At 34.5% G+C, this 20,774-nt stretch overlaps 1 protein-coding gene across 2 annotated transcripts in view; it reads left to right on the plus strand.

Moving 5' to 3' along the window:
- Positions 1-20,774, plus strand: part of PPME1 (protein phosphatase methylesterase 1) — a 66,166-nt gene that overhangs the window by 25,651 nt on the left and 19,741 nt on the right. For both annotated transcript variants that reach the window (XM_006926611.2, XM_006926612.1), the window contains exons 2-7: positions 332-425; positions 964-1,056; positions 12,717-12,774; positions 13,227-13,278; positions 17,802-17,956; positions 18,822-18,912. In XM_006926611.2, coding sequence (XP_006926673.1) covers positions 332-425; positions 964-1,056; positions 12,717-12,774; positions 13,227-13,278; positions 17,802-17,956; positions 18,822-18,912 — 543 coding nt within the window. The remainder of the gene's footprint in view (positions 1-331; positions 426-963; positions 1,057-12,716; positions 12,775-13,226; positions 13,279-17,801; positions 17,957-18,821; positions 18,913-20,774) is intronic.

The raw sequence follows: 20,774 nt of genomic DNA on the forward strand, positions 1-20,774 counted from the left end.
AAAATAGGTTGAGAGAATAGGAATGAGCCTAAAGCCAAGAACAAGGAGAGAGAACTAGCAGGTTTTGTGGTGTGTATATACACAATACATTTGTGATTAAAATAGACTAATGAATTTTCTAAAATCCTAAACTTTTTTACTCTTAAATTTATGTTTCAACTTTTAGAAACACATTTTTAATACGATGCTTTGTGTATGGAAACTCTTCATACCTTTAAGAGAAAATACCCTTGCTATTTTCATTTCAGATTTGCATTTAGCATTTGTTTGATCAAGATTTTATCTTTTTATGTATAACTTTTTTACTTAATTTCTCTCTCTATTTCCTTAGCCCTGGAAGAAAACGGGACTTTTCCCCTGTTTCTTGGAGTCAATACTTTGAGTCCATGGAAGACGTAGAAGTAGAGAATGAAACTGGCAAGGATATATCCTTTGCAAAATGGTTTATTCTTTAGTAAGCTTGTAATGTTGTAAGCTAGAAGACGTGTAGTTCCTAAAATGTTCTTTATTTCTATTGTTTATTTCATTTTTATTCTCTACCTGTTTGTCATAGAGCATAGAATATTACCTGTAAGTCTATGCCAGTATCTTACTTGGTTACAATTGTCTAATGCATGAGAATTAAATTTCTGAAATGGATACATCTCTTAAGAGCCCAGGGGAAAGTTTCATGAGTCTAGTGAGTGAACTGGTTTTTAGCATCTAGAAACCAAGGACTGTGTCCTCATTGGTGCAAAGGGAATCACTTTTTTTTTCCATTGGAAAAATGGTCATCCTGGGTCCAGGCTTTAAAAACAGAGGTTTGATGTCTCAGAAACTTCTATTTAAGTGTATCTTAAGTTTGGAAGTATGTAACTTTGTATGTAGATGGGTACTGCCTGAGTTTTCTAATCAGCATTATTATAACTAATCAAACATGTCAGTGAACAAAAGCTTAGATGTGTTGTCTTTAACTATTCATACACTTTTCGAGTTTACAAGAGTGGTTCAGAGGGTCCAGTCCTACTCCTTCTACATGGAGGAGGCCATTCTGCCCTGTCCTGGGCTGTGTTCACGGTAAGTAACTAGTTGATAGTAGAAGTTGATGTTAGCATAATCATTGTTTACTTCTGAGTGAATTTAACTAGCCTAACTCTTTTGTCTGTGCTCACTCATATGGCTTGATATAAAAAGGTTAGGGATGTGAGTCGATTTTATATTTGTCATGGTAGGCCTAAGATCTCCTGTTCTTTAAACTAGAGTTTCCCAACTGGGGTGGGCTTCAATACATGAATTCTTTAGTTTATAAAATGTTTTGTATATATCATTGGCGTGAGGTAGATGGAATCTGTGCCTTGTCAAAAGTGGTGTCTATATCTCAGTAATGTTAGTGGCTAAGCAGACATGTTCCATTCAGGTGCTTTAGATAGAGATGATGTCTATCCTTTATTTGTCTCCTTCATAGAGCCTATTGTAGTATTTTACATATGGAGATGTCCCATAAATATTTGAAAAATTTCCCTTTTTATTTTTCAAATAATGCTTATATTTTAATGGCACTTGTGAGCTACTAGGAAGTAAACAATATTTGGTTGATGATACCCTGGTTTAGAGTAGACGATATGTGCCTGCGTGAATGCTGCCAGTTGTAGATCTTCCTAATATCCTTGACTCGGGTGGGACAGTCTGTGTGCATGGAGAGATGCTAAGGAAGACAGTAGCAGCATTCCTATCTCAAATGAAATTGTCATCTCTTCTTATGTGTTATCAAGCAGATATATGTACTTCCTGTATTTACCACTAGAGAATCTGAAGGACAGAAAATGGATGCAAGTGGGAATGCAGCACTAGATACCTGGAGCCAGATGGCTGTTGAGTGTCTCATTTTGTTCCTGGCAGCAGGATTATTGGAATTAAGTATAAAAGCACCTTCTCATCTCCTTTATAGATTATGAATTCCTTGAGAACAGGGATAATGTCTTACCTTACTCCTTTTCGTTTCCAAAATGCCTGAAACATTTCTTGACACAGAGGCATTTAATTATTTAACTGTTATTAAGTGATTAAATGATTTGTCCCTGTCTTTTTGCTACTTCCTTTCTCTTACTTTAGGACATAGCTGCATGATTTGCTTATAAGCACCTCTCTTTCATGTCTCTAGAGCTTTCCTGTCCAATAAAAATATAATGCAAGCCATATATGTAATTTTAAATTTCCTAGTAGGGACATTAAATAGATAAAAAAACAGGTGAAATTAATTTTAATATATATTTTATTTAATTCATTGTACCCAAAATATTATCATTTCAACAAGGAATTAATATAAAAGTTACTGTTGAGATATTTCACATTATTTTTTATACTACCTTCGAAATCCAGTGTGTATTTTATACTTAGAGCACATCTCAGTTTGAACTAGCCACATCGCAAGTGCATAGTAGCATAGCTTTAGTCATTTACATTCCTCAGCTCAATTGTAAGCTTTTTTAGAGACAAAAATTATGGCTTATTTATACCTGGCACATAATATATGCTCAAGGAATTGTATTTAAATTAAGTTTTTGGGGGTAACATTGGTTAATACAATGATATAATTTTCAGGTGTACATTTTAATTTAACATCTGTATATTCTATTGTTGTGTTTACCACCCAAAGTCCAGTTTCCTTCAGCTACCATATATTTGATCTCCTTTACCCACTTCGCCCCCCCTCCCCCTGTATATTTGACCCCCTTTACCCCGTTTACCTACTCCCTCCTCTACCACCCCCTACTACCAAACTAGTAGTTTGGTAACTACTAGTCTATAGTCCATGTTCATGAATCTCTATTTGTTTGTCCTGTTTATTTGTTGCTTTTAGGTTTATATCCCACATATAAGTGATATCGTGATTTTCGACTTTTTCTGTCTGGCTTATTTCACTTAGCATGATTATCTCGAGCTCCATCCATGTCGTCGCATATGGCAGTATTTCATCTCTTCTTATGACTGAGTAATATTCCATTGTGTATATGTACCACAACTTCCATAGCCAATCATCTATCATAAGGCACTTCAGTTGCTTCCATGTCCTGGCCACTGTGAATAATGCTATTATGAACATTGGTGTGCAAATATCTTTTTGGATATGAGTTTTCAAGTCTTTGGGGTAAATACCCAGTAGAGGGATTGCTGGATCATATGGTAGGTTCCTTTTTCTCCGCATCCTCTCCAGCATTTGTTATTACTTGTCCTGTTAATTATAGCTATTCTAACAGGTGTGAGATGGTATCTCATTGTGGTTTTGATTTGCATTTTCCTAATAGCTAGCGATGTTGAGCATCTTTTCAAATATTTGTTGGCCATTTGTATGTCCTCTAGGGAGAAGTGCCTGTTCAGGTCCTCTGCCCCTTTTCTGATTGGATCATTTGCTTTTTTGTTGTTGTTGAGTTGTATGAGTTCTTTATATATTTTGGATATTAGGCCCCTATTGGAGGCGTTGCTTGCAAATATATTTTTCCATTCAGATGGTTGTCTCTTTACCTTGTTGACAATTTCTTTTGCTGAGCAGAAGCTTTTTAGTTTGATGTAGTCCCATTCATTTATTTTAGCTTTTACTTTCCTTCCCTTTGAGGACAAATTCATAAAATCCTCCTTAAATCCGAGGTCCTTGAGTTTAGTTCCTATGTTTTCTTCTATGCATTTTATTGTTTCAGGTCTTATATTTAGGTCCTTAATCCATTTTGAGTTAATTTTGGTGTGTGGTCATAGATAGCAATCTAGTTTCATTCTTTTGCAGGTGGCTTTCCAGTTTTCCCAGCACCATTTATTGAAGAGGCTTTCCTTTCTCCTCTGTATGTTTTTGGCTTTTTTGTCAAAAATTATTTGCCCATATAAATATGGGTTTACTTCTGGGCTCTTGATTCGGTTCCTCTGGTCCATGTGTCTGTTTTTCTGCCAATACCAAGCCATTTTGATTACTGTCACTTTGTAGTATAATTTGAAGTTGGGCAGAGTGATGTTCAAGGAATGTTTTTGAATGAAGAAATAACAGCAACATGTTTCTAATGTAGCAGCTGTAGTAGTAATTTACTCTGGTTGCCCTGAACCAAGATCTGAGCCAGCAGAATGGCTCATGTATCATGACTTGCCTGGCTCTGCTCTAAGCTAATACACTGTCACTGGGCAATTAACATGTTGGAGACATGGAAGGAAAGAGATCTGTGACTGTGGAGAAGAAAGAGGCACTATCTTAATTGACACATCACATTCACACAGCTGTATTGAAAGTTGCTAGGGATAGTGACTCCAGGCTCTGCTTCATAAGAAATTTGTCAAAAAGTAGTCTGTGGCTAGGAAAAGCTTTATTCCAAGGATAGTACTTAATTAGTTACAAGATTTTGTAAAATTTGATGAGAATTACATATATAGGCCGTAGGTAGCCTTACTATATTCTTTGAACTTTTGAGCAGCTCCCTAGTACTATAGTGCAAAATCTGAGCTACCGTTATCTATTTGAGCATTCAGAGCCCTTAAAGATGGAGGATCGAGGTAGAGGTAAAGAACAATAAAGTGGGAGTTGGAAGATGTGATTTCTAGCCCCGATTTTACTAGTACTAGTATTAATTATATCCTTGAGGAAGCTACTTAAGCCGTTGAGCAAGCCACATAAGCCTTTATTCTCTAAATACAGTCTCCTTACACTTTAAGATTTCTCGAAGATTATATAAAATAATAGATATGAAAACTGTAACTTATAAATTCTTGTACAAATATTTTTATAATAAGCTATTTTTTTACATGTATTGATATTAAGTATTTTAATTTCATATGTAGGAACAGTGAAATAACATGAAAAGTGCCTGACATAGAAGAGATGATTGATAAATAGCTGCTGTCATTACTATACTTGTTATCATTGTAAAGGATATCTCTAGTTCTACTTTTACCAAAATATATTCTATGGATTACAAATTCCACCAGAGATTAATGAAATAGGGATTTTGTGATTAAATGAGTTTGAGAAATATTATATATAATATTCTTCTCTTATCTCTCCTTTGGAAATTTGCCTACATATCAGTGTATCATTAAAGCCTTTAGGATGATATTCTAAAGAAATCTAATTTCAACTGTGTCTTCCAAATGTATTTGACCACTCGGTTCCTTTTTTCTAAAACATCTGTTAACATCCCACATTTTGTGAAACTCTTTTGTAGATAGATCATTATGTCTCAGTTGCTTACCTGGTTTACTTGTATAATCTAGGGAATTCTCTACCACTCAATTAACTTAATAGCTTGGACTTTGGCTGGTTAAATTTACCCGCCCTTTTTTGTCGTTGTTATTCCTGCCAGTGTACAAGCCTACTGAACGAGTTTATATGTGACTGTGCTTTGAAAATAAAAGTAGCTGCATAAACGTTAGTGCTCTAGCAATTGACTTGACTCCAGAGCTCATATGTCCTCAAGTACTGGAACATGTCTTGGGATCCAGAAGGCAGTTCTGACAAACAGCAGGACTAAAATTAAACACCTTATAATTACAAGAGGCAGAATTTACCTTAGCCTTTCACCCAGGTGATAATTGGTAAAATAAGGAAGTAAAATAGAAGCAAAAAGACACTAGCATAGCAGGAGGATGAGTATATTAACAGCCAAAGGAAGAGATGAACAACTGTGATTGATTTTTATGATGCTAGATTATGAGATCCTTGATATCAGGAACTATGCCTTATTCACTCTTATATATCTAGCACACAGGGCCTAACATGGAATTGATGCTCAGTAGTTCTTCCTTGAATAAGTTAATGACAATCCTGAACAATTAAGAAAAGGTTAAATTTTGTTCATTGTATTCTATTTAAGAAGGCAGAAAAGTATGTAATTATCCTAAAGTCTTTATCAAATGACAGTAAGTCATTTACATATGGCTGATACATAAAGAAGTATATAATACCATGGTTAGAAAAATCCCAAACTCCAGGAAACTCAAGGCCAAAGGACGTGAAGAGACAGTTCATGGAGAACAAACAGACATGAAGATGTTCACTCTCGCTAGTAATCAGATATGATTCATGGGAGGTATCATTTTTTTATATACAAATTAATATTTTTCAAATATTAGTGTTGGCAAAGGTACTAGAGAATAAACACCTTCAAACATTGCCGATGGCATTGTAAATAGAGCTCTTTTGGAAAGTAATATAACACTGTGATTGAATTATCAAAATATTTATACCATCAACACAGAACTTATACTCCTACTTCTAAGAATCTGTTCTAAGGAAAAATACCAAATATAGGAAAAGCTATTTGTCTAAAATTAACAATCCCAATGTCTAATAATAAATAAATGGTTAAATAAACTGGATGTACCTATGAGAAAGAATATTTTACAACCTTTTAAAACAATTCTCCTGGACACTGTAGAAGAAAGCTTTTTTTGTTTTTCTAATTTCTAGGTTTTCTTTCATTTGTATATTTATTACTTTCCTAACTTTATGTTTTTTTTCTTTAAAGGAAACTATTTTCAAAGGAAAAATTTTCTTTCAATTTAAAAGTTGTAGTCAAAGGTTCTATTCAGTTCTGGATCCCACAAGTTAAAGGAAGATTGGCAAACTGGAACTTGTCCAGAAAAGAGCAGCCAGGATTTGAGTACTTGAAACTATAGCATTCAAGGAACGTTGAAGGAACAGAAAATATTTGGCCTGAGGAAAGGAAAGACTTGGGCTACCTAATACTTGCTTTCAACTGTAGTATTAATCTTTTAAAGCTACATCTTTTAAACATCTACTGTGTGCCAGGTACTGTGCTTAGTGCTTACCTACATGATCCCTTTTAATCCTTTCTGTATTTCTCTGAGGTTAGGCTGATGAGAACATTAAAATTTGGAGAAATAACACAGCTGGTCACAGCAGCAAAACTCAAACCTAACTCGGTCTGCCTCCAGTGTACATGTTTCTCTGAAGACTCGTTCTATACTGCCTAAGAGTAGAGTCTCAGGGCAAAAACCCTAGAGACATATTTTTGACACAAATAAGGCAGAACTTCTAATAATTAAGACTATTTGAAAGTGGCCCTGGCCCTCTGCAGAGGGAAAATGAGCACCATTTTGGTACTGTACCAGCACAGTGCATATTGTAGGATTTAATTGTGAGTATATCCTTCACAGTTCCTTCTTATCCATCATTCTGTAAAATCCCTGAACCTGAGTAGAACCCCTTTTGCATCTAAATATTTTGTGGGTTTTTTGGGGAGTACTCCAGAGATTTACCTAAAGAAGTCCTATTAACTGTCAAGAGAAAGCATTTCTACTTTGGCTTTAGTAACAGGAAAAATATATATATGTGTATGTATTTATATAATCATTTTTGTAGAACTGTCAAAGAGTTATAATAGAGGGAAATTTTATGGTATTTTAAAGAGTAAGCTTTAGATTTCTAGAAAATTAATTTTTCGGAATTCTTTATTCCTTGGCTATAGCCAACAAATTAGTTATTACTGTAGTTGTTGCTATAATAATCAAATTGATGACATATAGTGGATAACATAATATTTAGGGCTTCTAAAGGCCTCTCCATCAGCAAGTACTGGGTATAACAGACTGGCCTAATTGCTGTGGGAGAATCCAGAACTAAGCAGAAATTGAAGTTTGGCTGAGAGAGAAGAGGAGCAGTGGGAACTCATTAACAACACATGCAGCCTCAGCAGGCTGGATTTTGCCAGCCTGCAGGTGTTTTCAGCTTTGGTTCCTCTAAGGGACCTGGACAGAACAAGTGTGAATTGATGGAAGCCAAGAATTTAATCTGAAATGGCTGCTGATTCCTGTTGTTTCTTCTGGTTAATTCAGTTCATGATAGCAAATATTTACTGAGTATATTCTATATTTCAGGTTTTGTGCTGGGTTACTCAAGGTAAGAAAATGAGAATTTACTCTTTAACAAGATCAGTTAATCAGCAAATACTTGTTCAGCTCCTACTTTGTACCAGGCATTATGCTAGATGCTATGGATACAGTGGAGAATTAAACATATTTTCTATCTTCTTGTTTATTTGATGTTTTAAGTCTAATAGGGAAGATAGGAAAATGGAGATGGCACCAGCATACAAATAATATAGCAAAAATTTCAAGAACCCTTCATCTCAAACATATTGAGGTTTGAATTTCAAAACAGCTTAATCTATCAAGCTTTAGTTTCTTAATCTGTAAAATGGGTATAATACCACCTAGTTAATAGAGTGGTTGTGAGAATAAACAAAAGATGTATGGTTCCTGATAAAGTGCTTGACTCAAGCATTCAGTTTTAGATGAGTTTACAGCATCTATGTACAAGGTACAGAAGTAACAGAGGAGGATATATAAACTTATAAAAATGGATTTATCTTGCTATTAATGAGGAAAATATAAAGTAAAATAAAAGAATACCACTTTTTTACTTATCAAATTAGCCAAAATTATAAAATTTGAGGATATCATGTGTCTATGAGGATACCTGTTTCTTCACACCTTTACCAATACTTGATTTACCTCTCAGAACCTGTTTTGTCAGCTACAAAAATTGGGCTAATATTTTCCCAGCCTACTTCTCATGTAGATAATGTGGTGAGATAACAAAGTGACACAAAAAAATGATTTTACTTCCATTCTTGTGTCTTATGCTCTAGTCTAGGGCTAGGCTGGATTTTGGTTGTACATTAGAATCACCTGGGGAACTCTAAAATGTATAGATACCCTGGACCTTCTCCTGATCACTTAAGTCAGAATTTCTGGTGGATAGTATTTCCCGAAGCTTCTAATGTGATTCCTTTATGCAGTCAGGGTTGAGAACCATCTGGAGCCAGGCTGCTTGGATTTTAACCTTGGCTTCACCATTTATTAACTCTTATTAGCTGTTTGGCCCTGGGCAAGTTACTTAATCTCTCTATAAAATGTCCTTACCTGTAACAGGATGAAAATTATGTCTGAATAAGAGAGTAGTGAGGAGAAAGTTAGATAATTTATTTGAAGCACTTAGATTGGTGCCTGACACATAGTATGATTTAATAAATATTAAGTACTAATGCTGTTATTGCTGATATTGCTAACACTGTGAATTCTATTGAAAAAAATGGGAAAGTCTGGTTTTTAAATAGCTGCTTTTCATGCAGCCATTCTAGAAGTGGCAAAGTTATACTCATTGAGAAAGATCTGGAATGGCTAACATAGACATACTCTGACACTTATGTTTTCTCTAAAATGTGCTGCTCTATGAATTTACTTTGCTCATTTATTGTTTTTCTTGTCTTCCTCTGCCACATAGAATGTAAACATCATGAGAGCAGAAACATTGCCTGTCTTTTTCATAGTGTAACCCCATTACTAACTGGTGCCAGATTTTTAGCAGATGTAGTTTAGAAAGATTTGTTAAATAAGTGAATGAAAAATTTGTTTTAATATTGTCAGTGTCTTCTGACAGACACATGAGATTGTAAATTATTGTTTTTAAGTTAAAATTGGAATCACTAGTTCCTGCCTTAAATGGATATTTTGTTGCTGCCTTCTGGACTTGTTTTACATTTTTTTTTTATGTATAGCAGTAAAGCAAATTTGACACTATCTTTGTCATTTAATTTTATTTCCAAAACAGGTTTATTTTTTTGACATCGAAGGCTTTACTACCACCATAATGTATTAAATAACTCCTATAAATTAACTCTCAGGAACAAATAGTAACATATAGTAGAATTTCAGTCCATTGTTCTTTTTAAAGCTATTCATTAGTTAGAGTAATAGAAGTAGAAACAGAATTGATTTTCTAGGTGATTTTTAAAATGTGATTTAATGTAGTAACAGTGAACTATCTGAAAAAGAAATAAAGAAAATGATCTTATTTACAATAACATCAAAAAATAAAAAAAAAGAAAATACTTAGAAATAAATTTAACCAAGGAGGTGAAAGATCTGTGCACTGAAAATTATAAGACATTGTTGAAAAAAAATTGAAGAAGACACAAATAAATGGAAAGATATCCCATGCTCATGAATCAGAAGAATTAATATTGTTAAAATGTTCATACTACCCTAAACCATCTATAGATTTGATGCAGTCCTTATCAAAATTTCAATGACATTGTTCACAGAAATAGGAAAAAACAATCCTAAAATTCGTGTGGAACAACAAAAGACCTCAGATGCCCAAAGCAATCCTCAGAGAAAAGAACAAAGCTAAAGGCATCACAATTCCTTTAATAAAATTTCAAGTTTTATTACAAAACTATAGTAATCAAAATGACATATGATACTGGCATAAAAACAGACACACAGGCCAAGGGACAGAATCAAGACCTCAGGAATAAACCTGCACATATACAATCAACTAATATTTGATAAGGAAGCCAAGAAGATTCAATGGGGGAAGTGATAGTCTCTTTAATAAATGGTGTTCAGAAGACTGAATAAGCACATGTAGAAGAATGAAATTGGATCCACTCACAAAAATTAACTTGAAATGTATTAGAAACTTAAATGTAAGACCCTGTAAAACTACTGGAAGAAAACAGGAAAAGCTCCTTGACATTTGGTCTCTGCAATGATTTTTTGGATATAACACCAAAAGTTCAAGTAGTTAAAGCAAAAATAAACAAGTGGGACTACATCAAACTAAAAAGCTTCTGCATAGACAAAACAAAGAAACAGGAAAATGCACCCTATAGAATGGGAGAAAATATTTGCAAATCATCTATCTGATAAGGGGTTAATATCCAAAATAGATAAGGAATTCATACAACTCAATAGCCAAAAAAAAAAAGTTAAGAATGTGCAAGACTTAAATAGACAGACATTTTTCCAAAGAAGACATACAAATAGCCAACAGATATAAGAAAAGATACTTAACATCACTAATCATCAGGAAAATGCAAGTCAAAACCACAATGAGATATCTATCACCTCACAACGTTAGAATGGCCTATTATCACAGAAAGACAATAGACGAGTGTCAGTGAGGCTGTAGAAATAAAAGGGAACCCTTGTGCACTGTTGGTGGGAATGTAAATCAGTACAGCCACTGTGGAAAACAGTATAGAGCTTCCTCAAAAAATTAAAAATAGAACTACCGTACTCGATCATCCCGCTTATGGATATATACAAAGGAAATGAAAACACTATCTCAAAGAGATATCTGTATGCCCATGTTCATAGCAGTGTAATTCACAGTAGTCAAGACATAGAAACAACCTGAGCATCCATTCCATCGATGGATGAATGGATAAAGAAAATGTGATACACACATATTCAGGTATAAAAGAAGGGAATCCTGCCTTTTGTTACAACATGGAGGACATTGAGGACATTATGCTAGGCGAAATAAGTCAGAGAAAGTAAAATACTGTATGTTCTCATTTATATGCAGAATCTAAAAAAAGCTGAATTCATAGAAATAGAGATTAGAATGGTGATATTCAAGGGCTGAGAGGTGTGGGAAATGGGGAAATGTTAGTCAAAGGATACAAGCTCCCGTCTAGAAGATGGATAAGTTCTGGGGATCTAATGGACAGCATGGTAACTATAATGAATTATACTGTATTACATACTTGAAAGTTGTTAAGAGAGTAGATCTTAAATGTTACCACCATGCACACACACACAGGGATGGGGGTGTTAATTAACCTTATTGTGGTAATCATTTTGCAGTATATACATGTATCAAATCATTACATTATACACTTTAAACTTATATGTCAGTAATATCTCAATAAAGTTCGGGAGGAATATCACAGGAAATACTCAAAAAGGTGACAAGGGGCTACATTCGGATGGCAAATCAAGGGTTTCCTTTCTTTATTAATTTTCTATGTTTCAACATTTTTATAATGATAATATATTCAAGATGATATACTTAATCACTTGAAAATAAAATGAGGGAAGATACAATTTAAGAAATCTGACTTGTTTTCTACAGTAACTATTACATTGGTAACTTACCTTGATTCTGTGTTTACTACTGACTTGTTATGTGACCCTGAGCAAATAATTTTCTATCTCTTGACTTCAATTTCTTCATTCATAAAATGCGAGGGTTAGGCTAGGCAGGTCTCTTAAATGTTAAAAAACATTAATGACATTTACTAACATTAGTCGTGCTGTATTACCATCAATCTAGTTCATTTGAGGAAATTCCCAATTATTTGAGGTTTGTTTAAACCTCTAAGATTGTACCTCCCGTGATATTGTGATTTCTTTTTTAAATATATTTTTATTTAACTGCTGGACAAGCTTGTGTGTACTCCTGCATCTAAAGTGAATTTTTGATAGATTTCATGACTTGTACTGCTTTCAGGGTTATTTCATGATCTGAATGTTACATTTGTGTGACATCCTGAGCCAAGATATTAACTGACTCATGGTCCTTATCTAGGGAGTTTCCCATCCAGAGTAGGAAAAAGATAACCAAGAAAGATGGATGAAAATCATAGTTAATAGCAGAACACAGGGGGTCTTTGCTCAGAGGTACTTACTCTGTGTTTCATGACAAGCTAGGAAGAGTTAAAGTTTAAAGAGGGATTTAGGTAGAGAAAGCCATATTTTTAAGTTGGGATAGGACTAGAATGTGTACCCAAAAAGCAGAGAATCATTTTTAAAATTTTGCTCAAAAGTGGAAAGTCTTCCTTTGGTTGTCTTGAGATCCTAGAATTCTGATGGCAGTTCATTCAATAAAGTTATCATTGGTAACGGAGAAAGATTTGCTAACCCTGTTGTATTTTTCCTTTTCCTCCTAGGCAGCGATCATTAGTAGGGTTCAGTGTAGGATTGTGGCTTTGGATCTGCGAGGTCATGGTGAGTGAAGTTCTTAATTAGTTCTGAGTGCCACATTTGCTAAGCTCTTTGCATAGTGTTCAATATTATAAATTTCAGTGTAGTCATAAAATAACCTGGTCTGTTCCATTTGGGCATTTTTGATGGAAGTCCTAGTTTGCAGTTGTTATAAATATTTTATAAACACACATATATAATTTAGCTAAGAAAATGTCCTTTAATGTAACCAAATTCGGATGCTGGCGATGTATAAGGAATGTGAATAAACCTCTGTTAGGCTATTGTAATTATCCTCCATAGTGTATACTACTATAAAGATTTGTCTGTAACATAGAAAATCCTTGCTAAACCCACCATATACAACTGGCAAGTTCCCATTTCATTGTCCAAAAGTGAGATTTTTAAAAGAGAATACTCTTGCTTTTATAATTCCTATCCTTGGGAATTTTACTTTTTAAATATCTTCTTTTTAGGTGAAACAAAAGTCAAGAATTCTGAAGACCTGTCTGCAGAAACAATGGCAAAGTAAGTAAGGTTGTTTATACATCACCTGACTTCCATTACTATTATAAATGGTAGTATACCTTTATCACTCTCCTTGTGAGTTGTTGGACAATAATTAGCACATTCTTTGTTCTTTTTTACTTCTATGTCTGGTGTCTCTGTACTGTTTACTCATGAAAGAAACATCCATCTTTCTTGGTATATTCAATGTGATGGTCATACATAAAGTATTTGAAAATTCTTCAAGGCACAGTTTAGTTTGTGTTGGCTTTTGAAAAGTTTCCTTTTGTTGAATAGAATCTGGATATCTACTGGGGACCCATTCTTGGAAAAGTGGTTGTATACAAGAGGCCCTGTGAGATGTTCTTAAGGTATCCTGCCCGCATTCTTTGTCCAACTTCATAGTAAGACAGAAATAGGGTATTAAAGAATAAATAATTATACCCTGGGCCTCAAAGTAATAGATGAATGTAGTGTATACAGTGGCTCTCAAGCCTGGTTGCTCATCAAAGTCGCATGAGAAGTGATTAAAATACAGATTATTTGGCCCTACCCCACATCTGCTGAATTAATGCTTCTAGTGAGATCTGGGCATTTATATTTTGATAAAGCTCTGTAAAGGAATCTGATACAGCCAGTCCCAAAACTGGTGTTTAGAAACCACTATCCTGTATTGTAAGCAGGATGCTTCTTTCTATCCTGCTATAATACATGCTCTCTCATGTACTTAATACATGTCTTCTCAAATATTTGACCAACTTTGGCCAAAAATATCTTGTCCCTTCTTGTTTTACCAGATTTAATCCAAGAGTAAACTGTTTTTCCTTTAGAACCCAAACTCTTGTAGCCAGAATTTCATTCTTTTCATAGGTACTATTTGTGTCCTTTCTATCTGCCAGGCTTTATTGAGTGTAAAATAAGCATTTATTAAGAATAATTAATTTATTGATTGATTTTAGTTTATCTACATTATTAACTTTGTAGTGTAGATATTATCACTTTTTTACCAATGAGGAAACTATCTCAGATAGTTTGAATAACTACATGGGGTCACACAATTAGACTAGAATTATGATCATTCAACTTGAAGGAAAGAGAGAAAACAATGTATGAATGCCATTCTACTCAATGAACACATCCCTGAGAAACCTCAGTGAAGGAGCCAAGAATCTGTTCCTTCAGTTGTTTCTAATGCCTTTGTAATATGAGAACAGTAAAGCATGAAATAAGTATGTTAATGATATCTGTAGAAAGATTTATCAATGATTTTTAATAATTTAAAGGGTTTCTTGACTGTTGACAAAAAAGTGAAATACATCATTTAAGTGGCCAGACAACCAGACAAAGGGTAATGGTGGCTTGGCTGATGTTCTAGAGGAAATTGAAGAATTAATTGAAGACCTTACGGAAACATTATCTAATAATATATCAATCTGAGACAAACAGAAGAGAGAGAAAACACATAATAATTTGAACAGGGAAAGTTTAATATAAAGATTTATTAACTATGATATGGGATTGGAGTGAGGTTGAATTGGCTAGCAAGAAGAGAACTCTAAAAAATATAGGGCTAATTAACTTGATCGTGGGCATCATTTCACAATCTATACATGTGTCAAATTATCACATTGTACACTTTAAATATATTACCATTTTATTTATCAATTATACCTCAATAAAGAAGGGAAAAAATTCAAAAATAAAGAATATAGGAATAGCAGATGCAAGAAGCAGCTACTATCCCCTTGGGCTGAGAAAACACAGATGGGTAGAGTTTGAGACCTAGACCTTGTTGGAGAGTTCACGACTGTGGCTTTCTAAATGAAAGCAGAGAAGTCACTGTGATGCCATGTTGGTAGACCTTGCCATAAATCTGCCCTCTAGGGTGCAAGGAAAGCTATTCACAGGAGGTATCACACCAGAGACACTCTACAACAAAAATATTGGGGGTGGTTTCAGAGATCTGCTGTACAACGTGATACCTATAGTTAACAACAGATATTGTGTACTTAAAAGTTTAAGAGGGTAGATCTTATGTTAAGTGTTCTTACCATACACACCCACACAAATACATGCACATACACACAGAAGTGATACAAGGAAATTGTCAGAAGTGAAGGATGCAAACAAGGTAATCCTTGATTTATGGATTTATGGTGATGCTAACGTGAGTATATATGCATATCCAAATTTACCAAATTATATACATTAATTATGTACCATTTTTGTATACCAATTATGCTTCAATAATTGTGGAGAACAATACTGGGGATGAAGGGATAGAGTGCTGGAGAAGTTGGGCAGTGGGTGAGCTGTGTGTGGTGCCGGAGCTGTAGGTTTCCCATAATGCAGGACCTGGGTGCTAAGGAAATGCAAGTTATAGGAGCTTGTAGAGTAAACACACATGAACCAGGAATAAATCCTCTTTCTGCAATGTCTCTCTCTTTTGTTCGCTACTGACATAGCTTCATACCATGCCAGCTGGCAAAGGAAAAATATTTAAAGGCCTCAGATTCAGTTTTGTAGAACATGCAATGAAGGGGGAGTTAGAGCTGAGAGACAGTAAATTGATGAATGGCACAAAAAATGTTAAAAATAAAATGATTAAAACTGTCTACAACAGATGAAGATAATTACCAAGAATCCGAACAGCCAACAGTTGTTGAAGCAATAAAACTTTTATATGGTATCTAAATTCAATCACCTTGTGAAACAGAAATCCCCAATGGATATACTTAATGGACGATTAGTAGGGTTTTCAAATAGTACTGACAGCATCATTTTTGCCTTCCGTATCAACTTCAGAATCTACACTTTACATTAGATGCAACTTTACTGGAAGTAGAAGAACCAGGATTTGAGCTCTGATTTCTCCAATATTCCTTTTTCTGTTTGGCCTGTGATATGCTGTACTGCTTTTCAGGAAATAAACCTAGTATTGATAAGTATGGTAGAATCCCCTGAAAAAGCAGCTACCAAAATTGTGGTACATCCAGTTACAAACTAGATTTGTAGTTAATCCCTGTTACTTCATCTTTATTTTATTTCTTTGGAATTTCAGGACACGTCTCAAGTAAGGCACTAATCCTGCTGAGTGAATACTTTGAATAACTTTAAAAAGAATGTGTTTCTCCTGGTGATAGATGATTAAATGATTGATCATAACCAACTTTTACCTGGATGAAATATACCTTTCCTAAATTGGTTTGTGTCACAACTGTCTACCTTCATGCATGAAGCAGATGCTATAGAACCCCTCCAACATAGTTTTTTAAGGAGACCTGGATTTAGATAATCTTCCATAGCATCTTTTTATTTTATTCATTATATTTGTTACTAATCCAAAATTTTAGCTTTAAATTTAACTCCAAAGGAATATTAAACTATTATTTGGTTTCACTTATAAAATTGGGTGGCTTCCTTATATCCTATTCAGATTGTTTGCCGATGCTGCAGCTTCCCTATTCACATCTGTAGTTATATGAAGTTTTTAAGATTAGTTCCTTCAGAAGTAATAACATTTACCTTTGATATTCTGAATACTGTGGAGACCATTTTTGAAAGTCTGTGTTCCTACATCCGTACATGCTGTTTTTGGCTAACACTGTGAGTGCTTGAGGCATATAGTGACGCTCAGCAAGACAAAACTGTCTTTTGAAGCTGACTGACTCAGCCACTCCCCAAAAAAGACAGAAGAGCCAGTGCTCTCTAGAAACATACCCTACTTGCCTATTGCTATAGCAAAGAAGGCCTATATGCAAATAAAAACCAAAGTTCATACTTCAGTCCTCATTTTTAAAGCTTTAAGATTTGACTGTTAAACAAAACCACTCATAATTAAAGACTAGGAGAGAAGCTAATAAAAATTAGCTCTGAATATCTTTCTAGTTTCTGAGAATACTATACTTACATTTATGTTCGTACTTCAAACAACTTTACACAACAAATTGTAAATAATAATTAACATTTGTATAAGACTTTTATCTTTTTTGAAGTATTTTCATATTCACTGTCTTAGTTAATCCTTATAGCAATCCAGAATAGTAAATGATATTCTTATCTTCATTTTATAGATGTTAAAACTCTGAGAGGTTAAATAACTAATCTAAGTCCACATAGTAAAAAATAAACAAGGGCTGTAATTCATCTTGTGACTCCAAACTTCACTACATTATAATGCTTAATGAAGTTGTTTGCCTGTTTTATACATGGGGAAACTGAGGCAATTAAATGATTTGTCCAGAGTTTCAAGCTTAGGTTAAAAATAAAGGTATATGTTTATATAATTATACTAAATGTGTAGAACAGTGAAAATGTGATATAGGAAAGTCAGAAATTTTGGGTTCTTGGTCTTTAAACTGCCATTTTTCAGAAGAACTAGATGTGTGACTATGTGTATAGATACTGGGAACATGGCAGGAGTTTTACTTAGATATGTTTGCAAGACTGTTAGGTAGAGACCAAAGGAAGGAGTTAGGAAAGTAAACTATTTCTTACAGTGTTGTCAGAGAACTTTCCCAGCTTATTTTTCCTTTTCTTTGCAGAGATGTCGGAAATGTGGTTGAAGCCATGTATGGGGACCTCCCTCCTCCAATTATGCTGATTGGACATAGCATGGGTGGTGCTATTGCAGTCCACACAGCATCATCCAACCTAGTGCCAAGCCTCCTAGGTCTGTGCATGATTGATGTTGTGGAAGGTAAGTTTTCTTAGTGCTAACCAAATCAAAATCTTTGACTTATAAGAGCCATTCATGGTAGACTATTATTGCTGTGTTTTAATTTATTGTTGATTTCACTTTTCTTGAAGTATGTCCCTCTGTCTTTTATATCTTTCTTCTATATTATTTTGTGGCAAAGGATTTTCCAAGTATTTCTTAATTGAGATATAATGGACATATAACTTTGTATTAGTTTCAGGTGTACAGTGTAAGTATTTGATACATTTATATATTGCAGAATGATCACTAGTTAATATCTATCACCACACGGTTACAATTTTTTTCTTGCGATGAGAACTTTAGGATATACTCTCTTAGCAACATTTAAATATATAATACAGTATTATTTACTATAGTCACCAAGCTGGAAGGACTTATTTATTTTATAACTGGAAGCTTGTACCTTTTGACACTTTCACCCCTTTCACCTACATCCTACATTATATAATCATTCTCCATGTCATCAAAAACTCTTCATAAACATCTTTTATGGCTGTAAATATTTAATTGTATGTATGTCTCATAATTTTATTTTAACATTTAAAAAGAAGCTGCCATGTCTTATGACCCAGTCTCAGAAGTCACACTATTGCTATACAAGTCAACCCTAATCATTGTGGCGGGACTACAGCAAATAGTCAATACCAGGATGCAGAAATCACTGGAGGCCATCTTGGAATCTGGCTATCTCATCAGTCTTCTGAATTTCTTAAACTGCATCTTTTTTCCCCAAGCATCACTGAATTCTTCTGTGATTGAGGGCCGATGTATATAGTTGACCCAGTAACTATAAATGCTCAGAATATGTTAAGCGCTGTGGTTAAAATTTTTGTTTAATGTCTAGGTACAGCCATGGATGCCCTTAATAGCATGCAGAATTTCTTACGTGGCCGTCCTAAAACCTTCAAGTCTCTGGAGAATGCCATTGAATGGAGGTAACCCACAAATCCATATTGTATTTATTTTAAATGTTAGATCGTAGCTTTCCTTTTTCACCAGCTCAAGCACCAAGTTCAAAGGAATAATCCCCTGCTTTTATATTAATATCATGAGTGGAAACATTTATATAAAGAGCAGATTTTTAAAAATATTTTTAATGTTTCAGGCTTGTCTCAGTTGTATAAAATTCACCCTTTTTCTAATATACTATAGTACCTCCTAGAATCTTAGTAATTATGGATCATCTGTGGTCTAGCTGTTCCCATCTCTAAGTTAAGAGTTTGAACTTAATGAGAGTCTAAGGCCTTTTCCACCTCTGATGCTTCATAGTTCTAGATTCACTTTCTGTGTTCTAGAGAAAATGATGGAGAAACAGAAGATGGGTTTAGGTTCCATTTCTCAGTTTTTATTTGGGTTTTGGATAAAGAAAAACCCTTGGGCAAATAGTTTTTGTAAAAATCACTGACAGAATTGCCTATGGCTTCCATTTAAGTAAAATAAAGGCTGTTCAGTCATTAATTTACTCATTAATTCAATCAAGTATTTGATTAAATATTTATTAAACACTTAACTTTGTGCTAAAGGGTGAAGATTCAGAGACAAGTAAAACACCATTTCTCCCATAAGGAGATCAGTCTTGGGATAAAACATCTTCAGTATCCTGTCTTCCTACCTATTCTTCAAAATCCCTCTCCAATACCTTCTCCAGAACCCTTTCTCTAACTCCTCCAAACTATGCAGATCACTGCCATCAGTACAATTACTTGAGACCTTTAAGTCTGTATTGTATTGCACTGTTTACCCCTTAAGTCTTCTAATCCTCCTTTAAAGGATAGGCTTATATTGTTAATTTTCATTTCTGTCTAAATGCCCTACCTACATCATAAGGGCAAAAGCTATTCTGTTTCTTTTGTACTTTCATACAGCATATAGCATACTGCTGGTTGCCCTCGTGGGTGAAACATATATTAACTGAATCAGAGATATCAAATGGGAATTTAAGACTTAGTAAATATATCCTAAGGGAGTCTTCCTAGGACAGAGGGTCTCATGCCAAATATGGCTTGCCAGAATGATTGTGCTTGGTGAGGTTGCTTCTACCTCCCCATGTTCATGCCACCATTCTCTCCGAAGCACCAAAAATCCATCCATCTTGGGTAGTCCTAGCATTGAGAATGCAACTGCGGCCCCTCAACTTGTAGTTCAGGTACCCTGCCTACTTACCCAGTAACGACCAATGAGAAAATTATTCCAAATAACTTTTTAAATTTATCTGGTAAACATTTTTTTGATACCTAAGATGTCTCAGTACCTGATCTAAGAACTGGAGATGAATCAGGCTTAATTCTTATCAAAAAACTGGAGATAACAGTAAGCAAATATGTAAGCACAATACAATGGAAGGAGCACAGGAGGAACAGAACATAGGTATCTAATCCAGCCTGGGAGTCATGGTAAACCTTCTCTTAAAGAAGATACAGAGTCTTGATTGTAGTTGCAGATGCAAGATAGGATAAATGTACTATTTGTTGAATGTTAAAATGTTCTGGGTTCTGTGAAAGCTACTGATTTTTAGACCCCACTCGCTGAGCCTGATAATCAGAAAGAATAATATGAAGTATTTGGTAATTTTGTTTTGTACACTCTGCTGGATATCTGAATCGAGTTTATGACTCATGGCCATTTTGGCTATTCTAGATTTTTTTTTTTTTTTAAGATGTTGAAATACAAGGCTGACCTATTTAATTCAGTAAAGATAAAAAGCTAAGTGACTTCCTGCTTTCGTTTCTTGGTCATCCTAATAAGAGGCAGTAGGGTATAGTCATTAAGAGCCTGGGCTTTGAAGTCGGACAGATGT

The sequence above is a fragment of the Pteropus alecto genome, unplaced genomic scaffold (assembly GCF_000325575.1).
Source record: "Pteropus alecto unplaced genomic scaffold, ASM32557v1 scaffold7, whole genome shotgun sequence".
Classification (NCBI taxonomy): Eukaryota; Metazoa; Chordata; class Mammalia; order Chiroptera; family Pteropodidae; genus Pteropus; species Pteropus alecto.